This window comes from Daldinia caldariorum, assembly GCF_022478825.1.
Source record: "Daldinia caldariorum strain CBS 122874 unplaced genomic scaffold F4812scaffold_12, whole genome shotgun sequence".
NCBI lineage: Eukaryota > Fungi > Ascomycota > Sordariomycetes > Xylariales > Hypoxylaceae > Daldinia > Daldinia caldariorum.
Genome location: NW_025953048.1, coordinates 821,157 through 835,941, shown reverse-complemented (window position 1 = coordinate 835,941; position 14,785 = coordinate 821,157). Strand labels below are relative to the sequence as shown.

At 47.3% G+C, this 14,785-nt stretch overlaps 4 protein-coding genes across 4 annotated transcripts; 1 reads left to right on the top strand and 3 right to left on the bottom strand.

Annotated features, from left to right (window-relative positions):
- Positions 1-759: 759 nt before the first annotated feature.
- Positions 760-2,581, bottom strand: F4812DRAFT_81627 (uncharacterized protein). The gene is made up of 2 exons (XM_047939472.1): positions 896-2,581; positions 760-826 (listed from the first exon to the last, which is right to left on the bottom strand). The coding sequence occupies exon 1, from the start codon at positions 2,154-2,156 to the stop codon at positions 945-947; it is 1,212 nt and encodes a 403-aa protein (XP_047788833.1). The 5' UTR covers positions 2,157-2,581; the 3' UTR covers positions 760-826; positions 896-944.
- Positions 2,582-6,561, bottom strand: F4812DRAFT_81626 (TBC-domain-containing protein). Its single transcript, XM_047939471.1, has 2 exons — positions 6,041-6,561; positions 2,582-5,965 (listed from the first exon to the last, which is right to left on the bottom strand). The coding sequence occupies exons 1-2, from the start codon at positions 6,476-6,478 to the stop codon at positions 3,008-3,010; spliced, it is 3,396 nt and encodes a 1,131-aa protein (XP_047788832.1). The 5' UTR covers positions 6,479-6,561; the 3' UTR covers positions 2,582-3,007.
- A 1,232-nt stretch (positions 6,562-7,793) lies between these two features.
- On the top strand, positions 7,794-9,552 carry F4812DRAFT_81584 (Pkinase-domain-containing protein). The gene is made up of 3 exons (XM_047939470.1): positions 7,794-8,189; positions 8,314-8,947; positions 9,006-9,552. The coding sequence occupies exons 1-3, from the start codon at positions 7,988-7,990 to the stop codon at positions 9,331-9,333; spliced, it is 1,164 nt and encodes a 387-aa protein (XP_047788831.1). The 5' UTR covers positions 7,794-7,987; the 3' UTR covers positions 9,334-9,552.
- Positions 9,553-11,380: 1,828 nt separating this feature from the next.
- F4812DRAFT_460786 (uncharacterized protein) lies at positions 11,381-12,932 on the bottom strand (the record flags this gene model as incomplete). The annotated part of the gene is made up of 6 exons (XM_047937751.1): positions 11,381-11,476; positions 11,533-11,578; positions 11,635-11,875; positions 11,928-12,380; positions 12,436-12,521; positions 12,589-12,932. The coding sequence occupies 6 exons, from the start codon at positions 12,930-12,932 to the stop codon at positions 11,381-11,383; spliced, it is 1,266 nt and encodes a 421-aa protein (XP_047788830.1).
- Between the last annotated feature and the right edge of the window lie 1,853 nt (positions 12,933-14,785).

Genomic DNA, 14,785 nt, shown 5'->3' with positions numbered 1-14,785 from the left:
GAGTAGACTAACTGTATAGAATCGGTTGCGGAAGAGATGAAAGGAGGAGAATAAGCGTAGTTTAAAGCAAAGAGAATAGGGCCAAGAGACTTGATTTAAATAATATTCATGGTTGGTATGTTATCAGTGACTATTGTGAGCAATTACGGTAATTTCCTGCCTTTAAACCTTCTACAGCATAACCTAGCCATAGTGAATTCATTCCATAGCGAATTCTAAGTCCTGAATTGTTTAATTATCTGAAGTGAGAGTAAACCCCCTGCCACCTCATGTATTAATACTCTTGCGTACTTGTAATTTTTTGACTAACGAGATCTTTGCAATATCTCGAGCACCAAGGAGATATAGATGAGAAGATACTGGCTTATAAATAAGGGGACAAATTAGGTATCTCTGAGCTTACAGGGTTCATTACGCCTCAAATGTATTAATATACGAAATCTGTAACCTATCTCCTAGTTATCCATTTCTTTCTATAGGTAAAACTTCTTTGTTTATAAAGGGGGTTGGGGTAAAGTCACGTTCTTTTGAATCGGAACTTTTTCTAGGAAAAAAACAACACGATGAGTTTGGACTAGGAGTATTTTTGACTCAGATTCCCAAACTACAGTGCGAAATAGTATTATCGTATGTATTATATTGACAGGTGAAAGGCAAATCCAAAAATCATTCCTCCGTTTACTCCGTATCCCCCCTCCCCCCCCTCATTCCGTTGCTTTTCCGCTTTCCGGTCCTTTTTTATTATTCCTCTTTTTCTAGCCCAGGAAACCTGGCTGGTAGAGGTAGTAGTAGTAGGGGTGGTGGTGGTGGTGGTGGTAAAACTGATCTTCATACGTCATTTCGTGTATTCCAGCCAAGACAGCAAGCAGTAGTAGTAGTAATAGTAATAGCATACGATATGCGCGAGCGTATAAAGATCCAAGTTCGTCCCGTAAAGAGATGGATCATAGCTCGTCCTTGATGAACGTGTGGCTGCCCTGGACCCAGGAGAGGTGAGTCTCGACGCATTCCTGGCCCGTCGGGCTGGCGTTCGTCAGGTAGATGCCCTCGGACGACGGGGTCTGCGCGCTGGCGGTGGTGGGGTAGGGGGGTGCGGGCGATGCTTGGCTGTGAGGAGAAGAGGAAGAGGAAGAGGAAGAATAAGAGGAAGAAGTCTTGTAGCCCGAGTTGGTTTGGTAGCTGGTTGGGCTCGCCTGGCTGTAGGAGGTGCTGTATCCGGTGCTTGTGTCGTATCGGGTTCTATAGTGGTGGTGGTCGTCGTCATCACTATCAGAGTCGTGATCCGAATCATCGCTATCCGAGTCATCGTGTTTCTTGTCCTTGTCGTCATGATCCTTCCCCTTGCCCTTATTCTTCCCTTTTCCCTTGTCCTTATGCTTGTGCTTATCATCAACATCATGATCGCCGTCACTATCATACCCATCTTCAGACTCATACCCACCCCTACCCTTCTTATGCGTATGCTTCTTCCCCGCCTTATCGCCACCCTTCAAATTCCCGCCCCCAGACGCGAGCGTCCCGTCCCGGCACGACGACTCCGGCTCCGCCGCGAGGTCCACCTCCCGACACCCCTCCGGCCACGTGTCCTCGACGTGGAACGTCACGTACACCTGCCCCGACCCGGGCATCTGGCAGTACCGCGCCCGCCCCCCGTAGAACTCGCTGTCGTACCACCGCAGCCGCCCGTCCTCCACCACCACCCTGCCCGGCGTGTACTTGGCGCCCTCGCTCACCGCCGACGACACCGCCGCCAGCGGCTCGTACAGCACGTCCCGTCCCGCGCCCGCGTCGCCGTGGTGCACAACCCCGTCCGAGAGGTCGAACGCGGTCGCGTCCGCGCAGCCGAGCGGGTTCGCGGCCGGGGCGCCTACGAAGCCCTGGTAATAAGCGGCGGGTCCGCGCTTAGCGTTCTTGCGGTTATTCTTCCCCGCGATAACGGTGTCCCTGCGGGTGCTCCCGACCGGGACGACGGCGAGCAGCATCGGGACGTTGGCGACGCCCGGGATGGCCGAGGACGAGGGTTTGGCCAGGGAAACGGTCGAGGTGGCGGTGTACCGAGAAGAAGAAGAGGGCGAGTTGGCCGAAGCAGCAGCCTGGGCGGAGAAGGCCAATAAGCCGGCTGCGACGGCGGTTCTGGCTTGGTTCGAGAGCCCCATTGTGTACTGTTTGTTCGGATGCTGGATGTACGGAAAAGAAAGAAAGAAGCCTTACCTCGGTCGAATAACTACCTAATGGTATAAATAGATATCCGTAAGGTTTGCTGAGAAGGAGTGGTGCTTGCTGGTTTAGTATATCAAGATGATCGACCGGATGATGGGGCGAACTTTGGAGTATTTGAATAGACTATCCAAACTACCAAGTTCTAGTGAGATATGTAACATAGGCTATCTACCTAGGTAGGTAAAAGCGAAGTGGAATGCTCAATATTATTGTTAAAAGGGCGAGACGTGAATCTGACATTCCCTTATTGATTCAGATATATTTCTATAATTTACTCCTGAGCTGTGTTGCAGCCCCTGGAATGAATCAGCTCGACCCTTTGGATTGGATTTAAAGAAACATCACAACAGGGTGGTCTCAAAGGGAGGTTTGCCTACAGCTTCCTCCGGAGTGTAGGCTCATATGCGTCAACTGCATCAAGTATAGGAATCAGCTCTCTCATGCGACACCAGACCGCTATAACAGTCTTATTCGCTAATATTGATGATTTCCTCAGTTACATAGCAATATTAACCTAATAACTTAACGTTAGCGTAGTCTTGCAGATCCAGATTCCAAGGCACGAAAGGGAGGGAGACCTCCCCAAATTCTTAATAGCACAATGTCTCAGCCCGACCAATTTGTTGATTTAATGAATTTGAATTACAGTCCCTGGTATAGTAGTGGCTTTTAGTTGTACATACACCATACGAACGGGCAATGGGAAACGACGCCAAGACCTTGAATCATGTTCCAGACCGATACCCTAACTCCCCCTATTGACCCTGTGCTAGCCTCTGCATGCATTTCAACCCTCAAACTCCACAATCCTCTGTGTTGCTGAACTAGCGGTTCTTGGCCTCGCGTCTTGCACGCCATTGGCGTCGAGATTTGGCTGGCTTTGCCCTTCTGGATTCTTCGCTGCCCCAGCCCCGGCGTCGGCTCCATCTAGTAAATCTCTATCGGACGACCTGACGCTCCTTCGCTCGGGATCTCCTCCATACGCAGTTGGACGTAGGCCATGGATATCCTCTTCCTCTTCTTCCTCGTCGTCCCTCTGCCCGGGCACTGCATTCTTTTCCAATTCGCGTTGTGCTTCTTCCATACGCCGGCGGACTTCGGCAGCAACGCGTGATGCATCTGTGACGATGTTATCTAAAACGCCACGTAGACTACGGCCAGCGCCTGCCATTCCTGCCTGCGGAACAGGAGGTGGTGCACCGGAAGTACGTCCGAAGCCCATGCTCGAAAATGTGGTTAGAGATGAGGTAGACTGGTTAGTAGATACCAAGCCGTCAATGAGGTGCAATGAGGTCGGAAACGATGATTCGAAGAACTGTTCGAGTAATTCGTCTGCAAGTACTACCATGCGGAACGTAGGCAAAGTTATGTGTAGTGGGTTTGAAGGATCCAGGGCCGCGTTGGCCTTCTCAGACTGGGCTTTGGATACCGCACGTCTGGTCTCGTTATCCGTGTCCGGTTTACCTAAAGCCGGTGGAATTTTGTCCCCCAACTCTGGTTTCTTCTTTTCGGGCTGCGGACTGTCAGCTGGACCTTCAAAGGCAAGCAAATCTTCTTCCTCATCTTCATCGTCACCAATAGCAAATGCGCTATTATTGTCAACCGCCGGCTCGTCAGTATCAGAGGGCGAGGTCCTTTCATTTGTGGTTTGGTTATTTGGATGATCAGGATCGGCGTATTCAAAACAGCGCCTAATGAAAGCGCTCACGCTTCCTAAAAATCGCTCGTTGATAGTGCCACCAATCGGCGGTGTTAATGAGCTACTGCTAGATTCGCCCAGTCCGTTTAGCCCTGGGGTCGACGCGGAATTACTCAATGATCCCTCGAGACCACGTCGCGAGAGGAATAAGAGCGCTTCTGATATTCGGAGAATACCCTCTCGATCAACTCTACCATCGCCATCGTCGTCATAAAGCTCGAAAAAGTACGTGATTGTGCCCATAATATCACGCTTGCCTTTGATATGTGCAAAGCCTGTTACTACGTTTTGTAACGTTAGTGTAGAGCTAGAATCGACGTCCCATCTTCGGAATAATCTTTGCATGAACTCGTGATCAGCCGGCTCAGGGTTTCCGCCCCACGGTGAGAGCAGGTTCGGTTCGGTGCGTCTAAAACTGCCAAAATAAGACCCGCGATCTTTCTCGGACATGTCACGCTTAGGCGAGGCTGCTGGAGCGTCGGAGATGGCCCATTTAGACACACTCGCTAAGAATTCCCGGAACGCATCGTAGTCCATTAAGCTAGTACTGGGTCCTAGCCCGACTCGACCCTTCTCGATGCCATGGTTATGTTCCGGGAATGTTTCGGCAACCCTAGCTCTACTTGCTTTAGATCGAGCTAGCTGCTCTTGAATAATATGGTCTCTCTGTTGTCGCTCGTATAAAATCCCATAGAACCTGTCGTAAAGGGCCCCCAGCTCGTCGGGGCTCAGTAATTTGCTGTCGGGACCAAGATTCCGGATGGCAGTACGTTTGGCGAAATTCTCAATATTATTGAGAACCGCATCTTTGTTCTTTAGCCGCAAATCTTGGATCGTGCTATGAGTCACTCCCGAGAATTCTTTAAAGGCTACTACCATAAGCTCTTGAAACCTGTTGATAGCTCGTAGCTTCGGATTTTCCGATTTGGGGTGCGCGGATTCATCAAGCCGCGAGAAATATGACTTTAGGACGGATATGAAGGCGCCGTCGTCTGCAGCATCTAGCAATTCCTCGCCGTTAATCCTTAAAATAGCCAACCCGACTTGGAATAACACCTTGGGTCCCTCAACAAAGAAAACGTCTAGAACTCTAAATGCAAAAACTAAGGGCATCGAGTTGATATACAGGGAAAGAAACCAGGGAAGAGAAACGACGGAGAGTTGTACATCGCTCTTAACGAGATGTTCCCACAAGATCGGCATCGTCTTTTCCACGAGGGCTTCAAAGACCTTTTGATCCAGGAGTGTTCCGTACATGGTAGAGGAGTAATATCCAGGAACTAACCTATCGCACAACGCTGACAGGAGGAAGAACGCTTGAGTTTCCGACATGTAAATCAACAAAGCGGCCACGACAATATTCATGGCCTGGCAGTAGCCGACGTCGGGGTTGACCCAACTATATGCCGTGAGAACCCGGCGTAGGCGGCTGATGCCATCTTCGCTTTGGAATCCCGGGTATTCCGGGAGACTTCTGTTTAAGTCTTTTTCTATTTCATCTATAGCCAACGACTCTTTCCCTTCAAACTTTGCGAGCGTATCCACATACAAGGTTGGGTTTTCGAGTCGCAGATAGAGAGATCCAGACGTTAATTCCCAGACCTCCCCTCGGAGCCGATTTGGTAGACCGACTCTAATTAACTTATGAAAGGTAGGTTGACGGATCAGAGTCGCGTTTCGACCATTATCACGAAGATACTCAGCCCATAACCTCATCTTCGCCCGATCTCTAAGCTTCTTCGGGTCGCCAGGGTATCGAAAAATCATGCCTAAGCCGGCATCGGGCGGGTTTACGTTCTTTTTATCCTCCGGTCTCAGGAGGTATTCCGAGTAGCATTCGGAGATAACCTTCTTGTATCTCCCGACGCTACCGACCGCATTCCTTAAGCCTTTCTTAAGACCATCGCAAAACCTCTCGCATACCGGACGGGATCCAGCAAGCTGTATAGTAATCCTCTGTTCTCTGAAATCTTTGTCTTTTTGCGCGTCTTTATCCTTGACTGATTCTTGCGATATTCCGTTCCAAGTGGTGATGGCGAGAGCAAACTAAAATTCCTCAACGTCAGCTCAGCTCGAGTTATAATATAACAGGCTTGAATGGTAAGAGAAATGGTTTCGTACCTGAAGGCTCTGGGTATTTAGGCGCTCCACCTTTCTGATAGCGCATAGAGGGAAAGTAAATCCATTCCCACTAGGCCCGGCACCATGGGTCTGACCGGTGAATGCGGCGGCACTCGAGGGGCTGGCGCTTTGGGTAAAACTAGTGGGAGTGGTGGAAAAACACATATAGAACTCGGAAAGGTGTAGTTTTCCGGCATAGTGCCAACCGCGGTCGCGTTCTTTATCGCCTTGAGTGACATTCGAAGGAGGGATGGTGAGCTCGGCGGGGATCTCGTACAAGGGCGTCTGAGAACTAGGTAGTCGGAACTGATTCTGGAATAGAGAAGCTTTGGAGGGATGCCTGTCTGAGTTGGTCAAGTTCAGTCCTTGCATAGGATCAATCAGCTGCTGAGCAGCCGACTGAGCCTTCTGCACAAAGCTGCTGAGATTGTTGAACATGGTGCAAGACCTTCCAGCAGAGTCGAGTCCATGTAGTTATAACTCAATTCATTTCTAATGATGGAAGGGCAATAACGCTGAACGTGTCACGAAGACGGGATCTATGCAGAAAAAAAGAAGGACAAAATAAGGAGTCGTACTGGTCGTGAAAAGGCTAGATGTTCGCGTCAGCCGTTATCGTATGTAAAGTATTGTAAGTGTAAGAGGTAATATGTAAGTAGGAGGTTGTAAGGAGAGATGTTCCTCCGTGGGGCTGCTACAGGTTCAGGGACATGCACTTGTAAGCCCGCTACCTCAAGGTACATGTACGTCTGATGTATTGTACAGGCAGGTCGTGCCGCTCTGGCCGGGGCCTCAGCCTCTTTCGTTAAGTGGAATGACCCTCCCGATTGTGGCTGAAGCTCTAAAGTGGAGGTACCTATCAGGTGTCGAGACATCCCGTCTTACCTTACAGCCGACAAACAACATGCAGCTAGACTTACAGCTAGACCTTGAATCCCTACCTGTTATCCTATTTTCTTCAACTTTTCAACTAACCCATCAATAATCAGAATTGAGTATACCACACACAATTGGCTACCTACCTGAGGTAATTATTGATGGCCTACCATAGTAAGGTACCTGACCTATGTACCTAGGGTATAGTATGAGGTTAGGTACGGTCTAATTCTCAAATGCGCATGTTCGCGTCTCAAAGCTTCGACAATATGGACCAGGTAAAGACGGCAATATAAAAGATGATTGGTTGGAATGCGTGGGCTCGACGTCCTGCAACTAGCGAGCACGTTCCAGCTTCTCCAGAAAGTGCGCAAAGGCAGAAAAGGGCATTAATTACCTAGTAAAGGGTAGTTTCCTTTCACGGTCTAGATCAGACAAATTCGGACGGTGTTTGGGAGCCCACTTCGATCCAACACCTTGCAACACAATGGAAATCCCTCCCCGCTTGGTTTCGTTCTGCAGCAAACGTCATCGGTCATCGGTCATCGCTACAATACAAGACAAGGCTGGAGATCGCGCTCTTTTTTTTTCTTTTTTTTCTTTAGTCCATAACGCCCATTTAGAACATACCTACCTAATCCACAGCTCATCCAGCTTGTTAGCCCAAAGCCTAACCGAATAAACCATCTCGGTTTACTTATTACAGCATACTTAACGATCTTAATGCGCTAAAGAAGCCGGCAAAATCCATCGAATTGGTTTCCTAGTCAGCTTTTTCTCTCCCTCTCTCAGCTTCTATATACATGTGCCGCCTCCTTTTGAGCACATTCATCATGTGTACCCTTTAAAAAAAAATTAAACCCACCTTTACATCATTTGCCCAATTTATGTGCATCATTTTTTTTCAACCGGCCCTATAGTTAGACGCGTCCCGCGCAGCTATTAGAACTACTTTGCGATCAGACATGGGTATGGTCTGATGATATCCGCCAATTGCGAAAGGCACCCGAGGCACCAAAGGCACCAAAGGCAACAACCATTTACCTAGTTGGGACGACTAAAGTACATCGGATGAATCTTAAAAAGATGGCCGCTACGGTTGCTACGCCCGGCCTCATTCCCCGGGTTCTACGGGAACACAACTTACTGCCCGTCGCGGACACAGACACCAACAATGTTCCCCAGCCAGACGCTGATGTCGAACCCAAAGTACCACCCCAACATCAGCGCTTGAAATTAACCGACTTTGCTCTTGTTAGGACTTTAGGAACTGGTAATATCTACCTGCTCCCTTCGCTACTTTACAACTTTTCAACTTTACATGCGCCAAGAACTTCCCGCGAGCTTTCAGAATTCATGTATCTCGTCTCATACTAACCCTATCATCTTTCTCATAGGTACCTTTGCTAGAGTCTGTCTAGTCCGCCCTGCCGGCGCTAACGAAGAGGACGGTGACAAAGTGTTCGCTCTCAAGATCCTGCGAAAGGCAGAAGTCATCAAGTTGAAGCAAATAGACCACGTCCGAGACGAGCGTCGCATACTAAGCGATGTCGCTGGTCATCCTTTTATTACCGAATTAATCACCACCTTCTCCGATCACGACTCCTTGTACATGCTACTTGACTATGTCCCAGGTGGCGAGCTGTTTAGTTATCTGCGAAGGCATCGAAGATTCCCAGAAGAGTGGGCCCAGTTCTACGCTGCTGAGATCGTTTTGGTACTTGAATATCTTCACGACGACCAGGGCGGTGTCGCGTACCGCGATCTGAAACCAGAAAACCTTCTCTTGGACGGACAGGGTCACGTGAAATTGGTTGATTTTGGTTTCGCGAAGAGACTCGGTAGCAGGGATAGCAGGCCTGTTGAGACCTACACTCTGTGCGGTACGCCCGAGTACTTGGCACCCGAGGTCATTCAGAACAAGGGACATACTATTGCTGTTGACTGGTGGGCGCTAGGGATTCTGATCTACGAGTTCCTCACCGGCTATCCTCCGTTTTGGCATCAGAATCCTATTGAGATTTACAAGCAGTTAGTGCCATGAGTCGCATGCGTCTCTCACCGCCTGCAGAAGCTAATAAGATGGCAGGATAATCGAGAAGCCCGTGCTCTTCCCCGCTGAGCCCCCTATCTCACCTAATGCGCAGAACATCATTCGTTCATTCTGTACTGTGGATCGCTCCAGGCGATTAGGCAACCTTATCGGTGGTACTCGCCAAGTTAAGGAACACCCATTCTTTGAAGGCATAGATTGGAATGCGCTTTATCATCGGCAGATCAGGCCGCCCATACAACCCAACGTGCGGTACCCGGGCGACGCACAGTGCTTCGACGTCTACCCGGAAGATGATGGCAAGCGGGAGCCATATACCGAGGAGCTGTCTCGTCAATACGACCGCTACTTCGAAGGCTTCTAAAGAGTCATAGATTACGACATATTTAGAACGAGGGTATGAGGGTAAGGCGTACTTTTAGGGTTCGTTTTTGGCTACTACAGGCAAAAACAATTCCCAACGAACTGATTATGATGTATTTACGGGACCCATGGTCGCACGATTTTCGGGAGTCTCGGTAGCGTTTCCTATATACGTTATACTATAACATATTGTGAGGGGTTGTTTAAGGCCCTTATCATGAGTTCTAGGACAAACTAGCGTATCGCGAGGTTTTTATTTCCTCGGCGAATTATTCTGTACTTGTACATTACTGCTTACCTTAGGTACTTAGGTACCTAAGGTAGTTAAAGCATATCTAATTCTTACTTTTCGTTCACATGAGTTGAGTCGGTTGACATTGGGACCAAATTCGGCGTGTAAATAGACGATATATAATTCAAAGGCTAGAGGCGATTCACTTACGCTAAGGGCCATGATGTAAGGTATATAACGAAAGGTTCATCCATCTTTATGTCATCTAATAATAAATGATTATATAAAGTACCTAACCTATCACTCACTATAATATATAAAGCCAAACTCGCCTTTTCAGCGTAGATAACCTAGACTCATATAGAAGAAAGGTTATTTTACTTCCCAGCGTCGATTAATGGTAAGACTGGAGGGCGAGCTACTCATTTCTAACATAAGGTAATGAATGAATAATTACCTCTACCGGACCATGGCAATAAGGAATGATTGGTGATGAGATTTTGGCAAGGTATAATTCGACACTTGTAGTTTACATTATAGGGAAGCTTTAATATGCTCATGCTAACTTACCTTAGGTACCTATCCAAGCCAGAAACTTAAGAGATCTATCGGCAAAGCTTTATCAGAAATGTAAGTGGTTAATAATTAGATGTTTCAACGTCACTTGATTCCGAGTCAAAACTAACTTTTAATACGCCAGTCTAAGCACAGCTTATATTAGGTTAAGAGGTATGCACCTAAGTACTCTCTTGAAGACAAATGACAGGTACCTAGGTACTTCGTAGTACAGTTACCCATGGATTACCTGGTAATGTAAGATATACCTCGTAATCCACGTGCATAAAACAAGGAGGGGGTCATCAGACAAGGGGTTCAAACAAAATGAGCCGCAAGACAAAATAGGATTAGCGCAACCCCTTGTAAAAAAAAGGGGTGTATAGGTAGGTAGGTATACTTGTCTAAAGTACCTCCCTTCAATGTTTTTCTGAACGCGGTCAATAAGGAGAAAAACCTGACTCTTTAGTACTCCATAAATAGCAATAACGAGCGCTTAGATACCCATGGAGGGAGTTACAGAGGCATTTTTGAACAATTCCTACATACCTACTTACCTAGGTAGGAGGTAGTTATAACAATTCTTGTTTGAAGTGTATGGGCTAGACTCGATATATTCCAAGATAGTAAGTATATACCTACCTACGTTTAGTAGAGAGGAAGAATCATTGGTCTGATCGAGGAATCAAACTGGCCGCTTCATCGCAGATTACTTGCATCCGCATTTAGATCAGATTATCGCTACCTCCCCCTCCATTACCAATCCAATGCGACCCAAGATGTGCCAGACCATGGATTTCCCCATGTGTCCAAATACAAGAATATGCGAAATAGTGCTAAGAAACATCAAAAATTCCACAAAGCCTTCTCGACACGAATTCATAGGTTCAAGGTAAATAATTAGGTTAGGTAGCTTCTGATATGTGCTTTGATTTCCTTCTAAGCTATATGGCCACCCCACTGCTCCTCACTTCGGAAAAATAAGAAAAAAAGTAAATATAGGGGAAAATATAACCAAGCCTCATGATAATAAAATGTACAAGTCAGAGCTTTGGTGTTAAAATCATTAAAGGGTATTTCTTGTCATGCGCCCAACCGCCCGGACTCTCTATCATACCACACACGGCGTGGCATTAATACACGACCGTCGGATCTGCCGCGGCAAAAACCGAGAGCCTGCGAAATCAAAAACTCTAGTACACACCGCTCCACAGCGACCTGTCATGCTGTTTCAAACGTCTCCACCATCCTGGGATCTCGCCTATGACTTGAGGCAAGTTTGGAATTGCGCTTGGCAATCCGAAAGCTTGAAACTAGCACCAGCGTTCGCTGCATCGCTGCACTTGTTGTTTTGTATCTACATAATGGTTAGCAAGGGCCAGGAGACATTGATTTGAAGTGTGGTTTACTTACATCGCAAGCCCTTTGTTTAGCAGCAGCTTGGTTTACAAACGTGTTCCTGAAAACATTCGTTAGCAACTGTTTCATGTAGAAAACCGATGTCAATGACCTCACCCGTTGACAGCAAACGGCCTGCTAGCATCTCCGGAGTTTGTTATGCTCGGAGGTGCGCCGCCAAGGTTCTTAGTCTGTTGGGTTTTGCCGTTAGCATTACCGCCAGTACCTGTATTTGTGTTCGCATTACTTGAGCCTTGGCCTTTGCCACCAAAACCATTGCCTTTGCCAGCATTGTTGTTGTTGCCAGCGTTGTTGTTGTTGCCGCCGTTGTTGTTGTTGTTGCCGCCGTTGCCACCAACTAAACATTATTAGCTAGAATGAAAGCGTCAGAATAATAAGTGGAATCTTACCAGTGAACTTGGTGCAGTCGTCCTGGGCACCTCGTTGGGCAACGGGCATAATAACAGGCTGATGGTTAGCAGCAGCGAACATAGTGCACACACGGTAGTTACCAGCAGGTAAGCCACCGGTAACCTTGGCCGACAAGAGTCCATTGCCATTACCCGCATCGTTAATACCCTTGAAGAAAACGAACTTGGTAGCATCGAGAGGCTGGGTAGGGTTCAATGAGTTACCCATGTCTTGGACTGTGACGTGAGTGTGACCAATGATCCGTCCTTGGCCGTCCAGATCTTGAGGCGCGGAGTAGTACGTGCTGGCGGCATTTGTGAATGTACCAGGCGCAAAGTTCTGAACCTGAACTTGGATTTCAAAGTCCTTGTTGGCCTGGAGGTTGTCGTTGTGCTTAGGGTTAACCAGCACACTCGAAACCATCTTGGTGGTTGCAGGAATTTTACCCATAGCTGGTCACTGTCAATAGCCATTACCATGGTCAATGGTGTCACGGAATTTACTTACGAATACCGTTACACGACCCCTGTTTTTGCTGAAGACCGTTCGTCAAGGTCTGACCGCTACAGAAGTTGATGAAGTTGGAGTTGTCGCTAGAGGTAGTGTTAGTTTTCAGGTAAATAAACACTCGGACCATTAAGTAGAATATCAATGACATACGTCTTGGATGCCGATTCACCATCCTGCGTGTTCGGGTTACCGTTGGATTGCGAACCAGTCTGAACGGCATTTTGGTTCAAAGTCAACGATCCCTTGTTGTTGTTGGCGTTGTTGTTGCCATTGTTGTTGCCTTGCTTATTCTGACCGTTGTTACCACCCTGACCAAAGTTGCCGCCGAAGCCACCACCGAATTGACCACCACCAAATTGACCACCACCAAATTGCCTGGCATTAAGGCTTTGAGCCGCTCTTCGGTTCATTATCTGATCGAACGGGCGAATAACCGAGGCGTCGGCGAGAGCCGTAACGCCTAGCAGGCCGACGAGAACACTTTTGGCATGCATATTGAAGGAGAATACCCAAAGCAGATCGAGCGAGGGAGACAAGTTCTTTTTTTCACTTCCGTCTTTCGAGGCTTAAGAATGGAAATGGTAAGATCCAAAAATGGTTCCAGACCGTTTTCGAATTAGCTGAAAGGAGTGGTCACAGACAACACTGAAGTGAATTGGAAGGGAGAAGTGCCAAATGTTGTCAAGAAAAGAGAACGAATGTATAAGACACACTACCAGCGCATTCTAAGAGAAAGAAAAAGGAATGATAGAAACTCGATAGAGAATCGTAAATAAGAATTAAAAACTGATGATGGGGAATAGAAGGCATAAAAAAGAGTTAAAGGCCAAGACATTTTCCTTATTATATACTCCACCGGCAGGGTGGTAGGCCCCCTTCTTCGGACGGACTTATGTCTTGGATGCTATGGAATCAATAGCATCCGCAACAGACACTACATCATGTTCCCATGTAGAGGTTCCATCCCCAGGAGATGTATCCACAGTCTCAAAACGCGAAATGGGAGCAGCAAGGAAGAGACGATGTCGAGGATAATGACAGGACCTTGCAAGGTGCGGAGGCAGGGGGGCGGGATGGTCGAGTTCTTTGGCCTTGCCTTGGCAAGCCCAGCTTTATGAGGCGACCCCCACCAGGGCCGAAGTAGTTAGGTAGTAGTAGTAATCTGAATATACGGGGGAGGTAAAGCTTAAACAATCCTCGTTGAAAAAGAGATATATCACAAGCTGTAGTCCCTTAAAACTACCTAAGGTACCTCATACCTCACTAGTACATAATACTTGATTTTTCTCCTTTGTGAAGTGGCTTGGCTTGAAATAAGGCTAGGTGGATTGAAAGGGGAATGTATGATTGAATTCATCTCATACATACTACCTAGTAGTAGTATCGTGTAAGTGTTAAGAGTACACCATAGCTTAGGTATAGTTACCTGTTGCTTATACTATAGGACAAGGAGAGCTTAGCGAAGACGATTGCGCCTATTCAAGCTAATTGATCAACCTCTTTTTTTTAAAGCATCATCGACAACACGAACCGAACTTCGGGTATACCGTGGTAAGTGAGGTTAAGGGTATAAGAGATGGAGATGGAGATCGGGAGGGGGGGAATCTATGGGAATTCCTCGTAAAATTCCATTCAAGATTTGAAGTTGAAGAAGGGGTGGCGCTAAGACTTCGGAGCTCAGTTGCCCGAACGGCTTAAGTGGTCCGTGCCAAGCGGGTGTATCTGGCTTTGCGGCTCCATACGTCGCAGATCCCATATTATTTTAGATACACGGCCAATTAACGTGAACTTAGCTGCAGTAGATCAGGCACCCTCACGTTTCGGCCCCCGGTTGTACCTACTCTGAAGCAAAACATACCTCTACCGACAAGGAAAAAAAGAAGGCAAAAAAACCCCCCCATTATTAAGCGCGGATCTATCGAACTTTGACATATGTACATACAAAAAAGTATATCGAACTTTACCTACTTACAACAGGTAGCGCCACCATAGTAGGTAGTAATCAGTCGTATTGATACTGAAATATTATCAACCCTCCTTTTCTGACCAATTACGAATCTTCTATTTTATTTTGTTACATATGTAGGTACAGGTAAAATGTCAGGGTACCTACACCCGGGCAGGGCGATCCAGGACTTTGGATGACGGATACTTCTCTAAGCAAAATGATCAACTTTCTCATCGGTAAGGTACCAGATTGCAGATCCCTTGGCATTTTATAACCGGAAGGGCATCTTATTTGTTTTAACATTGGACACGAAACGAGTCCGTTGCTAGGTTCACCATTCATCTCTTAGTTGTAGGATTTGTGATTGCAGCCTAGCCTAGCTAGAACTGATTATGGCTC

What these genes read in the sequence shown, in the direction of transcription:
- F4812DRAFT_81584 (XM_047939470.1), top strand. Translation starts at nt 7,988, where the DNA reads ATGAATCTTAAAAAGATGGCCGCTACGGTTGCTACGCCCGGCCTCATT. An exon ending in TGTTAGGACTTTAGGAACTG is followed by an intron (nt 8,190 to 8,313) that starts GTAATATCTACC and finishes TCTTTCTCATAG; the next exon opens with GTACCTTTGCTAGAGTCTGT. An exon ending in CCTATTGAGATTTACAAGCA is followed by an intron (nt 8,948 to 9,005) that starts GTTAGTGCCATG and finishes ATAAGATGGCAG; the next exon opens with GATAATCGAGAAGCCCGTGC.
- F4812DRAFT_81626 (XM_047939471.1), bottom strand. Translation starts at nt 6,478, where the DNA reads ATGTTCAACAATCTCAGCAGCTTTGTGCAGAAGGCTCAGTCGGCTGCT. An exon ending in TAAATACCCAGAGCCTTCAG is followed by an intron (nt 5,966 to 6,040) that starts GTACGAAACCAT and finishes GAGGAATTTTAG; the next exon opens with TTTGCTCTCGCCATCACCAC.
- F4812DRAFT_81627 (XM_047939472.1), bottom strand. Translation starts at nt 2,156, where the DNA reads ATGGGGCTCTCGAACCAAGCCAGAACCGCCGTCGCAGCCGGCTTATTG.